This window comes from Cannabis sativa, chromosome 3 (genome assembly GCF_029168945.1).
Source record: "Cannabis sativa cultivar Pink pepper isolate KNU-18-1 chromosome 3, ASM2916894v1, whole genome shotgun sequence".
Classification (NCBI taxonomy): domain Eukaryota; kingdom Viridiplantae; phylum Streptophyta; class Magnoliopsida; order Rosales; family Cannabaceae; genus Cannabis; species Cannabis sativa.
Window position 1 is genome coordinate 34,796,921 of NC_083603.1, and position 16,150 is coordinate 34,813,070.

A 16,150-nucleotide genomic window follows, 5' to 3' on the forward strand; every position below is an offset into this window, starting at 1 on the left:
TAGTTTATAAAACTACACACGTGGCATCGCTATAGGATAGGGCCTTACAATTTGGTGCCAGAGCAGCCATGGTTTTGAAGGTCCTAAAGACTGGTCGAACATGTACATTTGCTGCGAAGATAGGTCAACTCATGTTATAGTAAGTGTTTATATTATTTGCTATTGGATTATCTGCCTAGTCTATTATAAAACATGTTAGGGAAAGTAGCGTAGTGATGATTATGATAAGAATATGTGTATGGTATACACATATTGATATTGAAATCTGTCTGAGTTTTAAATGGTTAGAAGATGTTGATTAAATGTGTGATAAATTATGTAGCCAGAGCAATCAAACAATCCACTTAGCGAGCTGTTTGGGCTTGAGATAGATGGCAAGGAAGAAAATCCCTTACCACCTCAGTATTGGGAACAAGTAATTGCTACTATAGATGTTATGATTAGAAAATAAGGGGAAACAGATCCGAGACCTGAAAGAGCAAAAAGCTCACCTTGCACCTATATTGGCACCTCAAGTAGTGCCACCTAATAGGGGGATCATATGGAACCAATTTATGAGCTATTTTGGAAACAAAATTTGCCTATGTTTGAGGGTGGTCCAGACCCAGTGAAGGCAGAATAGTGGACGAGTATGACTACATCTATCTTTCACTTTATGCAGGTCGAGTATAATGACCGGGTACGATGTGTTATTTACTTTTTATGTGATGATGCCCAGATATGGTGGAAGATTGTTTCTCAGGGTCATAATCTGTATACCATGACTTGGGATGCATTTCAGGCAATATTTTACGAGAATTATTATAATGATTTCATTCGTGTTGCTCAAGCGGAAGAGTTTGCACAATTAGTTCAGGGTAGCATGACTGTGACTAAATATACTATCAAGTACGACAGGCTTGCTAACAATTCTTCTGATGAAGTGGCCATTGAAACTGTAAGAAAAGCTAAGTTTATCAGAGGCCTTGAAGAGCATATTGCTAGAGATGTTGTTATGGCAGCCAAAAAATCAGGGGTTGTGAAGACTTATTGTAATATCCCAGAATATATAATGATATTTAATTGGACATATTCTATTACATATGTGATTAAGTGGGTATTAGAGTAGGATTGTAATTCTACTTAAGTTAATTACGAGTTAGTTAGTGAAATACGAGTAAACGGTTAAATAAAGCTTAGTTTATTAATTACAGAGATTTTATCAGATTATGGGGGTATTGTAGAAACTATTTTCAAAATAAAATATTTTTGGGTTCGACAAATGTGGAAACTCAACGGAGTGGTCAGAATTGTAACGACAATAAGAGTTGTATTATGTTGGAATTATACCAGACTAGTTTACAAAGTCAAGTTGTTAGTTCATTCGGGGAAGTTAGAAAAGACCAAAATCCCCCTAGGTTATACTTACATATAAGTTTTGGGAGGGGGTAAAATGATCATTTTACCCTAATTTGTCTTTAATTGTTTTAGTGCAAGTGTTGGCTGAATTGTAATTATTATTAGGTTATAATATTTATCTAAGGATTATTCTGATAATAGAGAGAAAAGAAATTAGGAGATAATCAAAAGAGCCTACAACCTTCCTTCTACCTCTTCCTTTTCGAAACCCTAGAGTCCAGTAGCAACAAAGGTATTTTTTCAGCAATTTCACCCTTTTCCTAGTTGAACTATCAAGGTCTAGGAGTTCTTCAAGTGTTGAGGTAAGTTCCTCATATTTCTCTTTAATTTGTAAGGGTTTTAGGTTAAACTTTCTTGGGTTTTTGTTTGAATTTAGGGCTGTAGATTGAATTGAATTCTGAGCACGATTTCTAACTTTGATTTAAGGTTTGCGTAAGCTTGAATTGGTTAGAAATAGAGCTACTAGACATGAGTTGGTGGAGATGAGGTTTTATGAGATTAATTTCACTTAGCTATGGTGTTTTATTTAATTTGATGAATCACTATGATTTGATAGTTTGTATACATTGTGTTTATCTGATATAACTGTTTTGGAGAGTTTGAACATGTTTGATGGAGTTTTGGTTGGGTTTTAGTTCAAAAAACCAGAGTTTCTATTTCTGTAGGGGAAACCGGTTAACCAGTTTTACAGGTGTTGTAAAACCAATCAACTTGTTTTGCCAGCAAGGAAACCCTAGTTTTGGCTTCAAAACAAGTTTTGTTTGGGGTGTTTTTTTTACAGCTTGGTTTAGGATATTTTAATGATGTTTAAGTTATCTTAAAAGCTGTGGGAAGTTAGAGTTGTCTGATTATGGAATTAAGGTTATTCTGGAGTTTGGATAAGTTATTTACCAAGTTTATTTATTGTGACATAAGACTTAGGATCATTGAGTTTGTCCCACATAAGTCGGTGCGCACACCTAATTATTGGACCGAGGTAACAAAAGGTATATGCACTGCTAAGCATGTAATGTGAGAAACGATTATTATCGTTTCTGACTCAATTATGATTAAGGTAATGATTAGAAACAATTATTATCATTTATGACTCAAATATGATTGAGGTAACAATTATTATAATTTGTGACTCGATTATGATCGAGGGATAGATGCGGTCATTACCCTTGTTGAGAATGGATAAAGATATGTCATTACCGTTAATGAAATAAGTAATTACTCCCTTGAAACCGTAGATAGGTTTCTTACTTATCGAGTGCTTTTTCAGACAACGATAGTGACTTACGTAGCTCATGGACAACAAGTGGTAATGATGATTTATGAAGCATCAAAGTTAGGTTTTCTTATAAGACAATTAAATGATTATGTAATGCGTAAATATGTATTGGGTGAATATCTATTTATTATGATGATGAAGTTGTTGGCTATGAGTTGCTATGATTTTCTCGTAATGCGCAATGTATTTGTTTATAATTACTTGCTTTTCTCGTTGAGTCTTTGTGACTCATGAGTGCTTCGTGGTGCAAGTAAAGAGGAAAGAAACTGTGGATCGATCATGAGTCATAGGTCTCCCAATGATGTAGATATCAACAGCGGTGTCTCGGCTTCCAGGGGACAAGATCAACCTTTCGACTATGTTTGGAAATGTATCCCTTCTTTCGTAATAGCGGTTTTGAAACTAGTTGTAAACGAATTTATAAATAGGAGATCCTCGTATTTTGGTGGTATTTTGTATAAAATTTATATTTTAGTTTAATTAGAAAGTTTTAATTAAACCATACTTTTGCAAAACTAATATATTAATTATTAATAAATTTGTAAATATACACATGTTGTGTCCCTATAGGTCGGGGCGTTACAACATGGTATTAGAGCAACTAAGGTTACAAAATCCTGAAGACTGGTTTGACATGTACATTGGCTGCAATGACTCATTTGATTCATAGTTTACTAAATTTTAATTGTTAGTTGATTAATAGAATATTTGTTAACTGTTTGAACTGCCTGCTTATTTGCAATGTGTAAGCTTATAAAAAAGCATGATAAGTTTTGATAACTATTGTTAAATATGTATAGGCATGTGTGGTAATGCTTATATCATTAATTCTGGGTTGAGAGATTTTCAAGGATGGAAAGGTATGGCTGCAAGTGTACTAGAATATGTACCTGAGGCGATCTAATATGGGTAATTGGAGCTTACCAGGCTCAAAGTTGGCAGTGTTAATGTGAATCCTCCACCACCACAAGATTGGGAACAAATGTATGCTATGATACAAGAGACCATCCAAGTTGTAAAGATAGAGGAATTTACATGGTTAACCTAGGGCAGCACGGTAATAGACTATGACACCGAATTGGATCCATTGGCAAAGCTTACCTTTGATGAAGTGGCCACTAAGGCCGTTAGGAAAGCTAAATTCATTTTGCGGTTGGAAGAGCATATCGCTCAAGATATGGTTATAGTTGCCAAACAAACAGAGGTCATTCAAACATATGTTCAAGGGATTGAGTTAGCCCTTACTACTAGGGGTACGAGGACCAAAATCTAGAAGATAAATAGTAAGAGGAGAGATTCATGGCAACAAACGTCTAATGTTAGCTCTTGTAAGAACTATTATTTTCTGTAGTGACAAATTATGTCCAGTAGCATTCCAGTTGCGTCTGGGACTCGTAGTGTTTTGTCTAGGGTTCTTACTATTAGTGTTAGTCCACGTCAGCAAAGATATTTTAGGTTTTAATTGTTCAGATGGTAACAACTGTCTATTTTGGGTTTCTTGGTTTAGCTGGGTATAAATACGATTTCTGGGTATTTTGTTGACGAACTTTTGATCGGAGATTTGGGATTACGTTTCTTTCGTCTTGTTTCTTCTGTATGTTTCATGGCAGGTCAGATCTTGGAGCTTGAGGATGTTCATCAATGGCAGAATGATCTGAATTTGGAGTTGCTGAGTTCAAATTGAAGGGAGTTCAGTGTCATCTTCATCATCATATCTGAAGGGATTTCAGGTTGAAGACATGTTGAAGAAGAGCTCAGTTGCAGCACAAGGGATTGTGCATTAACAATCAGTGTTCTTGATTGTTGTTGGTAATTTATTACTAATTGCTGTTAAGGTTGTATTTGATTCCTTTAGAGAGAATTGGAAATTGTAATATGAACCTTTGAGAATTAGTGGATGAATTTACCCTGGTTCGGGGAACCCAAGCACTAGTCGGCTGAGATGTGTTCTCAGTGTAGATGAAGCTTGTAAAATTTTGGTGTTGAATCTTTGATTTTGTTCTTTTTATATTCAAGCTTAAATCAAGATAAAATCAATCTAAATATGAAAAAGATAGGTTAGACAAGAACTTGGGCTTACAATCAGAGCCAACTATTTATGTTAGAAATATTGATCCTTAGGGTTCCTGCAAGATTCGTTATTCTGAAATTTATTGTTGCTGAATTCTTGATTTTTTTGCATTTTTTCTTTCTGCAACACCCAGTTGGAACTAACCCCCTCTCCAGACAGGACTCTGGGAGTATACTGCTCTCTATCTTTGTTTTGTTTTTCCTTGTTAGTACAGGAATGGAGATGTTCAGAGAAGGAGGGTCCACATCACGACCCCCAATGCTGGAAGGTGCTAATTACCAATACTGGAAAACCAAAATGCAAGCATTCTTGAGGGCGGTGAATGAAAGAGTTTGGATGGCCATAGAAGATGGTTGGACATGCCCAACGATGATGGATAACGGTGTCACCAAACCAAAACCTACGAGCTTGTGGACTCCAGATGAGATGGAGAGGGCCAATTTTAATTCAAAGGCCATGCATGCTTTGTTCAATGCAGTGTCCACAAATCAATTGAAGGTCATTGCAAACTGTGAGATGGCCAAAGAGGCTTGGGAAAAACTACGAATTAAAAATGAAGGAACAGATGCTGTAAAGAAATCCCGTCTTCGTGCTTTGGCAAAAGCGTTTGAAGATTTATCAATGGAGGGAGAAGAAATGGTGGCTGAGTTCCATGCTAAATTGTGTGACATATCAAATGAATCTTATGCTTTGGGAAAGACTTATTCTAATGCAAAGCTGGTTCGTAAAGTCCTTGGAGTTCTACCTAGGAGATTTATGTCTAAAGTAACCTCCATTGAAGAAATGAGAAACGTGGAGGAACTGGATCTTGATGAACTGATTGGATCCTTGCAGAATTATGAAATGTCATTAACAAGGTGGAAGAAAGAAAAAAAGATGGATGTGAACAAAGAAAAAGGGGACAACAATATTGCGTTCATTCACAAAGAAGAAAATAAGTCTATCCAAGATTTTTCTGCTGGTTTCTCAGATGAAGCTGTAGATTTGCTGACCAAGAACTATGCAAAATTCTTGAAAAATAAGTACAAGAAACTGTGTTCTGAAGGTATGAAAAATGCTTCCAAAAGAAATCCTCTTGGGAACTTCTGGCCTGGTCAGCAACCCAGTGAAAATAAGAGCATGGGCATTCAGTGTAGAGAATGTGATGGGTTCGGACACATTCAGGCCGAGTGTGCTAACACTCTCAAAAAGAAGAAAGCCCTTATTGCCACATGGAGCGATAGTGACGAAGAAAAAGACTCTATTGCAAGCAAAAGTTCTAATGAGGACAAACAGGTAGTGGCTTTCATGGCTCAAAGTCATCAGTCTGTTGAATCTGAGGATGATGGAGTCTCCACTTTGTCTGAAGTCGACAATAATGGAAGACAAAATGCATATGAAGAGATGTTTGCTCAATGGGAATATATGACCAAGCAGATTAGAGGTCTGAATAGTGCCAAGGAGCAGATAGAGTCTGAAAAAGTCAAGCTGGAGGACACTGTTAAGAATCTCAACAAACTTCTTGATGAGAAGGACAATGAGATCTACAAGCTTTCAGCTGAACTCATAAAAGCTACAGGCTTTAGAGTTTATCCCTCCAGGAACGGCTGCCATCAATCAAACTCTTCAACTTCAAAAACCTTATGGTGATCGAACCTCTATCGGATACAAGATGTTGTATAAGCAAGGAGATAACTTGGGGGTAGAAGAGTCCATTACACCAGTGATCAACCTAGACAAAAAGGATGACAAGAAATCATCATTTCCCTCGACACCTCAGTCCTCAGACCCCACTGGAAAATTCCATGTTCCATCTGGACCTACAAAGGTGAAGTTAGAAGGAAGAAGAATTGCCCCGGAGAATATATCTCACATGGAGAGATTCATCCCAGTGTGTCACTTCTGTAACAGGAGGGGTCATATTCGACCCAGATGCTATAAGCTGCAGAACTACTTGAAAGCTATGATCAATCGACCTATGAGTTTTCAAAAACCCAATAAAACTCAAAAGGAAGGATCTCAATGTGAGTGGAGATTGAGGGCTGATCGTGAATCGAATGTTGGGTTGGTAGCTCAAGTTTCACTGTATGTATTTCTGGAAGGACAGTGGTACTTGGATAGTGGCTGCTCTCGACACATGACGGGCAACAAGAAATTGTTAGTCAATTACAAAAAAGCAAAGGAGGGAGTTGTCACTTTTGGTGATGGAAATAAGGGCCATATTATTGGAAAAGGAGACTTGGTGATGAGTAGAGCTGCACCTCTTACTGAAGTACTGTATGTGAAAGGACTCAAGGCAAATCTGATAAGCATCGGTCAACTTTGTGATGCAAATTACACTGTAAGTTTTTCTAAAACTCATTGTTTAGTTTCATTTGATGGGTGCTCAGTCTTAACAGGGAAGAGATCTAGTGATGGTAGTTATTTGTTGGACAATGTTGTCCTATGTAATAGTGCATCATTGGATAAATAAGATATTGGAGACTTTACTGCTATTCCAAAAGTTTTAACCAAAAGAAATATGATACACACATGATATGTTGTCTAGTATTCCTCATTGCTTGTTTATGTGTCTTCATGTGTGATAATGAAAGTTCCACAAACATTTCTCAAAATGCACGTTGACTCAACATATATAGATAACGGATATCATTTTTTTAGAATTGGTTGAGTAAAAATACATTGGATAATCACATATTATTCTTGATGCTCTCTTGGATTTTTGTTTAATAAAGCCTTGAATTCTCATATTAATGTGTGCAACTTGGGAAGTTTTTTTATGTGTTCTATCTGATTAATTCGTAGTGGTATATGATCATTATCTTTCTCTGTTTGTTCAGCTAAGCCTTGATTGCTATCATTTTTTTTCTATGAGGCACTTCATGTCCCATCTACAGGTTCTCCAGTTCTATCGAGGAAGCTCTAAATAGGTGAATTTTTCAGGATCTTTTGAACCTTTATTTTTCCCAGCTAAAAAGGCTACCTCTTTTAGATGCAATGGGAAGAGCTTTCTTTAGTCCATTTACTAATAAGTAGTATGCTCCTTCTATATTAGTATTTCTGATAAAAAGAGGACGGCTACATTTCTGAGGGAGAGTGAAAGCCGTAGCTGGTTCAAAATCTTGGTTCAAAATCCTGTAAAAAATTCCTTGTTTATTGTCTTTCTCAAGTGTGTGTGAATATGTAGATTGGTAGAAGTTGTCTCATCTTTTTATTAAGTATGGCTCATTGTGAAGTTGAATGAATTTGTTCTTTGCTCAAATGATCATTGCTCACATGTTAATTGATTAGGCCACTCATTGTGTTTCCTCTTTACAAGTTGAACATGTTAATTCTTGAGATATATCATTTGGCATGTTTTTGATTGAAATAAAAATAAATCTCATTTGTAGCATCATTCGTAATATTGTGGTGATCTGATTGTTTTGCTTAGTCAATCTCTCATTTTTTTTATATCTAATATCCATATGTCCGACTCGGTATTCTTAAAAAAAAATAGAGAAATTCAGAACCAAGTCAAGATAGGTCATGTTGTGAGATGGTTTGTCTTTCTTCTTTAATGTTGTAATAGATACTTTGGAATTTCTTTGCAATGAGGAGTCTATGTTGCATTTTCTGTCGCCATTCAGGGGGAGCTCGTTCATAAACTTCTTATTTTCTTAGGGGGACAATTTGACATGGATTATGCTCAATGAAGGGGGAGACATACTTATCCTTTGTGTGTAAAGTGGTAGTGGTGCATTTGTTGTTTGGTTGTTTAAAGTGTTTGCTTTTCTGTTTGTTTAGACTCTGTTATATTTTGATGGTTGCTTTGTTTCGCACTGGTATTGTTGTCATTGACCATAATTTGTCAAGGGGGAGATTGTTAGAACTATTATTTTCTGTAGTGACAAATTATGTCCAGTAGCATTCCAGTTGCGTCTGCGACTCGTAGTGTTTTGTCTAGGGTTCGTATTGTTAGTGTTAGTCCACGTCAGCAAAGATATTTTAGGTTTTAATTTTTCAGATGGTAACAGCTGTCTATTTCGGGTTTCTTGGTTTAGCTGGGTATAAATACGATTTCTGGGTATTTTGTTGACGAACTTTTTGATCGGAGATTTGGGATTACGTTTCTTTCGTCTTGTTTCTTCTGTATGTTTCATGGCAGGTCAGATCTTGGAGCTTGAGGATGTTCATCAATGGGGGAATGATCTGAATTTGGAATTGCTGAGTTCAAACTGAAGGGAGTTCAGTGTCATCTTCATCATCAGATCTGAAGGGATTTCAGGTTGAAGACATGTTGAAGAAGAGCTCAGTTTCAGCACAAGGGATTGTGCATTAACAATCAATGTTCTTGATTGTTGTTGGTAATTCATTACTAATTGCTGTAAAGGTTGTATTTGATTCCTTTAGAGAGAATTGGAAATTGTAATGTGAACCTTTGAGAATTAGTGGATGAATTTACCCTGGTTCGGGGAACCTAAGCACTAGTCGGCTGAGATGTGTTCTCAGTGTAGATGAAGCTTGTAAAATTCTGGTGTTGAATCTTTGATTTTGTTCTTTTTATATTCAAGCTTAAATCAAGATAAAATCAATCTAAATATGAAAAAGATAGGTTAGACAAGAACTTGGGCTTACAGCTCTAATAAGGGTGCTTACATTAATTATCCCAAGAAAAAGGGCTAATGACACACCAGTTACGGGTCCTAGTACAAGAATTTAAGGGAACAAAAGTTTTTGACGTGGTGGGAACAAAAATTTGAAAAACAATCCAGAGGACCGAGGTGCAAGAGATGCCATCAGGGTGAATGCTAAACTAGAGCCTACTTCCAGTGTGGGGGTAGTAGGCCATTTAATAAGAAATTGCCCACAGTTGCAACAATCGGAATAGAAGGATGATGAGACTTTAGTTCTTGCTCAGGTGTTTGCTTTGCCCTAGCTGGAGGCTAATGTTGGTCTTTCTACCGTGAAAAGTTAGATTTCCATTGATGGTACTTTGTTGACTATTTTAACTGATTCCGGTGCAACACATTCCTACATTTTTAGAAGGGTGATTGAAAATTTCCATAAAATTAGTGATGTGTTACCAAGGTGTTCTAGTACCTTACTGCCTACTTGAGAACTGGTTATTTTCCAGCAGGTGGGCTAGGTCCCTTTCGGTGTTTGTGGAGGGAAGGGAATTGTTAGTTATTTTAGTTGAACTAAACATAGAGGATTTTGATGTTGTACAAGGGTTGGACTGGTTTTCAAGGTATAACACAACCATTGATAATGAGAGAAAGATGGTAACTTTTGAATCAAAAGATGAGGACCCATTCCTGTTCGGGGGCAAGGTTGAAGGGTCTCAAATTCTATTAATCTCGGCGTTTGAAGCTAGAGATTTGTTATGGGATGGATGTATCAACATCTTAGCTCGTGCGGCGAATATTACGAAAGAAACACAAGTGGGACCGGAACACTGTAATATCCCAATAAGCCTAATAGTAAATAATTTAAGTTTATATTATATTTTGTGTTAATAAGGTAATAAGTGCGATTATGATCCTACTAATCTAGTTCAACATAAATTTTAAATTTGCTATAAGTGGATAAATAAGCGTAATTTATGAATTACAGAGATTTATATAGCATATGTGAATGTAATATAAGATATATGTCGAATAAAAATATTTTTAGGTTAGGTAACCTTGGAGTCTCGATCGGAGGCTAAAAATGTCATAACATGTTTAATCGATAAAATTGATGGGAATCTTGTGATAAGATAATAATTTAGGTATTGGGGTAATTAGGAGTATGTGAGATTTGACTTAACGCCCTACGGATAGACATTTTTAGGGGCTAAGAAATGGTAAGATAAATATTAATAATAATTTTTTTATTAATATAATATTATTATTAATATTATTATAAAACTTATCATAAGTTTATATATATAATATGTTCCTAGTTTAAAAATAGTATGATACGAACCCTCGTCTTCTCCGTTCGACAAAACGCTCTCCCTTTATATTTCATTTTTTCGATTTTCAATCCTAAACCTAGCGATATAAGCTCTGGTAGTAGTGAGATAGTGATTTCTTTGAGCGAAAAAGCTAAAGGGAAGGTTTAATTCAATTTAAATTTTAAAATAATTTGTTTCGTATAGGGGTTTTGTGAGTTATAATAGTTATGGAGGTTCTGCCCTTATAAAATTGTTCTTGGGTAGTCATAGGACTAGTTCTGATATAGATGGTATATATGTGCCCTGTGAAGTTTGGAGTGATTTGGATAAGTTTTGAGGGTGTTTAGGGAGTGCGAAATATTAGATTTTTGCTCCCAAAAGCAGTCTGGCGTTTTGCCTGTCATTTCTAGAAATTCCAGGGAGATTTGGAATCGTATTTTTGTCATAACTTTTCTCTCGGGTGTTTGTTTTGTACATTTAATATACCATTTTGATGTTGGAAACGTACTCTACCATATTGTGAATGTTTTAGAGTAAAATATAAGTTTTATTTTAGTGTATTTGAATTACGGGGTTTGGTAGGATACCCTAGGTTGTCCATTGGAACTATTGAGCAATATTTTGGGATAAACACTTATTGGTTTATTATTGTTATGGCATAGGACCGGGGATCATCGATCGTACTCTAAGTATGTAGGCCAATATACCTAAATCAGTACTTGAGGTAAGAAAACTATATTGTACTGCATAGGACGTTGTATTGTAATACAATTAATATTATTATGAATGGGTTAATATTGAGATCAAAATATGATTAATATTGTTATATAATGAAAAGATTAATTAGTTAAAAAATGATAATGTGATGATACTGTGGACATAATATATGGGCTCACCTGATCAGGTGATGCGATATACCTAGCGACATATCGGGTGTAGGTACGTACGTCAGTGACATATGATGACTACCGAGCATAAATGGGCTCACCTGATTAGGGATGCAATTTTCCTGGTGATGTATCGTGCCTAGATACGGGCATCAGTTATATGAAATGCCTGGTTATGGCATAGATCGAAACATTATGGGGTTTTTTCCTAGCAACGTATCAGGCGTAGGTACGGGAGTCAATGACTTAAGATGAGTACCAGGTGTACGTACGGGCTTGTCTGATTAGCTGATGCAATATATGTTGGAATTATTTTACCAGGATCTAGATTTACTAACATGTACGTTATTAACATCCTAAATATGAACTTCTAAAACGATATGAAATAAACACATATAAAGTATTAGGAACCTTACAATGGTTGCAGCGGAATATAATGTCTCCTTCCACTCCGATCTCTAACCCTTGTATCCTTTCTGTAGCAAAGTATCACCAAGATCTCAGTCTGAATCCTCTTCTCCTGAAACTGGATTCTTCACAACCTTACACACTATGATTGAGTACCACTTGATGTATATGAACACTCACTCTTTCAGTATAGGTTTCAGTTTAGAAGAGAGGAAGAGAGAGAGAGAGAGGTTTTGGCTAGGGTAGTGAGATGAGGCTTCAAATTTTTACTGAGGGAATGAGATCCATCATCTTTTCCCTTAAGCCATTACCTATTTATAGGAAACCACTTAGGGTTAGGTTAGATTCAATTAGCATTAAAATAATAGAAAAATAAAGTGGCAAAATCAATCCATAATGGCCGGCCATGGATAGTATTGGGCCACACTTTACAATTTTGCCATTTTGTCATTTTTCCAACTTATTTTCTCAAAAATGCCAATTTTCCAATTTAACCACTTAAATGCCAATTCTAATTATTTAATAACTAAAAATTAGTTATTAAATAATATTGTCATTTAATATATTTATTAATTTAAACTTATCAAAGTCTCTTAATTAACAAATTAACCCTAGAAACTCTTTCTTCACAATTTAGCCCTTGCTTAGTGAAAATTCATAAACTAGCATAGTCTAATTTTAGAATTATAATTGATTAATCAAAATCAATTAACTGAGTCTTACAAGTAGTATTATCTCAACTAGTACGGGGACCATGGGCCTATATATTTGAGCTTCCAATAAGCAGCTCTAGAATTTACCAAGGAAATTCACTGACTTATTAATTCCTTGTTGCATCCACCATAGAACTTAGAATTGCACTCTCAGTTATATAGAACGCTCTATATGTTTCATGATATAGATACGCTATTAGTTATCCATTGTTATAATCCCAATAATCAATGATCCTCTATAGATTATTTACATTGTATAGGGATTAATTTACCGTTACACCCTTCAATGTATTTTATCCTTAAAACACTTAGCCACCTATAAATGGTATTTAAGTGAACTAAACATAATCACTGAAATGAGTACTCAACCATATATCTCAGTTTAGCCAAGCTCGAAGGAAATTATCATTTCACTTCTATGTCCTGATAGAAGCTATATATTCCATATCTATGTTTAGCGCTCCCACTCAATTGCACTACCATGTTCCCAAAATGTACTTATCACCCTGACCAAAAAGTAGGCTTAACTAACAAATCAAAGAACATGTATAATACTCTTGAGATCGAACCTAACCATGTCAGGATTAAGATCATTTGGTCTAGGATCAACTAGGTGATTTTGAACTGAATAGATATTACGGTAAATTTATCATATCTATTCAAAGTTCAATATCGGTCCCTTCCAATGCATACTCCATGCATCCAACCCAAGCTTTACTTTAACCAATGTCCTGGAAAGGACATAGCACTTATCCAAGGTGCAAGTAAACTATGTTGTAGATTATCATATCAGTTAAACCCTGTGTATTGATATATCTAGGAATATATATTTAATCACACAATCTTGGTTACTTTCCACTGTGCTGACGACACATACTGCTCTCGTTCTTCTGCAGGAGGATCTCTCTAAGCTGGCGGTTGACCATGAGGGTGCGGTGGTTTGAATCGAAGCACCGTGGACAGGGAGATACTGCGTTGTGGCGCTGCCTTTGTATCATAGGAGTATTGTGGTACTCCATGTCCCTCACACAAGGTGGTGATAATATCAGCAAGCCCGAGTCCACCCCCACAAGATCCCTCAACCATCAAATCAAAAGTTACTCTAATTATGTCCGCCACATTCAAGTTGTAACCCTTCATAATTGCATAAACAAATTTAAGCCTGTCGAGCTGAGCATCAGAATAATGTTTGTATGGTACCAACCTTGCACTAACAAAGTATAGCCATGCCTTGGCTACCGGATTTATTTCACACCTAAACAGCTGATACGGTTCTCCATCATACTCATGAAACCTAAGGCCTGGATAACCTAAGGTTTCAGCTATGTCCTCATAATTCAAGCTTTTTGCTTGGATTTGTTGTGTAAGTGGTTGTTCTTCTGGGGTGAAGGTCGGTAAGTCATAGACAACATGATTAGCGGCTGGAGAAACTGGCACTCTGACCCCCCTAACTTTGACCTTGTCATCCTCTCTTTCTGGCCAATTGGGCAAGAATTCTAAAGCTAAGGTTTGGTTGTTGCACTCAATGACATCCACAAATTTAGTACAACGCCTATTGATGATTTTCTCTTTGAGAGGCTCAAATACAGTAGGAATGTTTCTAGTTTGGTTAGGGTCACCAATATCTATGCCCCTATCTTCAATGAAGTGTCTATCTTTCAGTTGTAGAAATCGCTCTCGGGCCTCAATATTCACAAATCTTGCTCTATCAACAGTGGAGTGACCCCTAGGTGGGTTGGATGATGAAGCTCCCCCTCTCTCACTTACTCTAGCTCTCTTAGGACCCATCTCTCATAATTTCTAACACTAAAAAATTTATGAAAATTTTGGAAGCACTTCCCCTTAAAAATTCACTTCCCGAGTAACAACCCAATCACAAATAGAATAGTTCTTAATCACAAACAATTTTTCCAATTAATGTAATGAGCAAAATCCCACAAATCAAAATAAAATTTCAAGATTCTCCAACAATCCAAAATGATTCAATAATAATTGCATAAAGAGTCTAAGAAATTGTTACCTCAATGAAATCCCCCTTTACTCTACCTCCATTGAAGGAGGAAACCTTGAAGTTTTTGAGGTAGAATATGATGAATAGTGATTTTTTGAAATTTGGGTGAGGTTTTAGGGATTTGGGTTTGATTTTGAAAGGAAAAGAGTGTTTGAGGAGAGGAAAAGTAGTTTAGAATGATTTGTGATGAAAGATTGGGAAAAGATTTGAAGAAGAATGGTGTAGGATGAGATTAGATGAAGAAAAATTATTTTTGCGGAGATTTTTTGGAGGTGAGGTTGTTAGGGTTTAGAAGAGGATATGTTTTTGAATGTAAGTGATTTTCCCCCTTTTATTCACATCAGACTGTTCTCGCCGCAACCACGAATGGGCTCGCCGCGGCGAGATAGGTGTGGAAAAATAGCCTCTCTGCCCAGGTTTTATGCCGCGGCGACACTCCTCCTCGCCGCGGCGAGATAATCTCGAAAAAATGTTGCTTCTGTAGTTCTTTTATGGCCGTGGCCACAGTACTTCTCGCCGGGGCCACTGGGTCTAACCCCGAATTTTTTTTTTTTCTAAACAGTACAAGAAAATAAAAAAAAAACAAAATTTGGTTCACCATTTCACTAAACATAAACTAAAAAGAACAGAAATAATAAAAACAACTAAAAACAAAATACGAAAGTTCAACTAAAACATCAAGAAAATTTTGGTTGCCTCCCAATAGCGCTGTCTTTTTCATCATACAGCCGGACGTTGACCGAGTTCTTCAGAGTGGCGCCAGAATCATGGCGGACTTGGCTTGGTCAAATTGACCTCCCAAGTAAAGCTTTAATCGCTGCCTGTTAACTTTGAAAGTCTCGGAGCTTTCACCTTTCAGTTCTACCGCTCCATAAGGAAACACCTTGACCACTGTCAATGGTCCGGACAACCTTGACTTTAGCTTACCAGGAAAGAATTTCAACCTTGAATTGAAAAGTAAAACTTGCTGCCCAGGTTGAAACTCCTTCCTGACTAAGTTTTGGTCATGCCACTTCTTGGCTCTCTCCTTGTAGATCTTAGCATTCTCGTAAGCCTCATTTCGAAACTCTTCCAGTTCATTCAACTGTAGCAATCTTTTCTCTCCTGCAGCTTTCAAGTCCATGTTGAGGGTCTTCATAGCCCAAAAGGCCTTATGTTCTAACTCCACTGGCAGATGACAAGCCTTCCCAAACACCAACCGATATGGTGACATCCCGATCGGCGTCTTAAATGTTGTTCTATAAGCCCATAGTGCACCATCTAACTTTCGTGACCAATCTTTTCTTGATCTATGCACTGTTTTCTCCAGAATCAACTTTATCTCCCGGTTAGAAATTTCAGCTTGGCCATTACTTTGTGGATGATACGGTAGATCCGTTCTGTGACGGACACCATATCTCAAAAGGAGTGCTTCAAACTGTTTGTTGCAGAAGTGACTCCCTTCATCGCTTATGATTGCTCGGGAGTACCAAACCGAGTGAATATGTTCT

The 16,150-nt window shown here is 36.6% G+C and overlaps 1 protein-coding gene across 1 annotated transcript; it reads left to right on the forward strand.

Moving 5' to 3' along the window:
• The first annotated feature begins 4,958 nt into the window (after nt 1-4,958).
• LOC133036033 (uncharacterized) lies at nt 4,959-6,371 on the forward strand. Its single transcript, XM_061112504.1, has one exon. It carries the CDS (start codon nt 4,959-4,961, stop codon nt 6,369-6,371), a length of 1,413 nt encoding a protein of 470 aa, XP_060968487.1.
• Nucleotides 6,372-16,150: the final 9,779 nt, after the last annotated feature.

Excerpts from the sequence above, each read along its gene's own strand:
- LOC133036033 (XM_061112504.1), top strand. The coding sequence starts at position 4,959 with ATGGAGATGTTCAGAGAAGGAGGGTCCACATCACGACCCCCAATGCTG.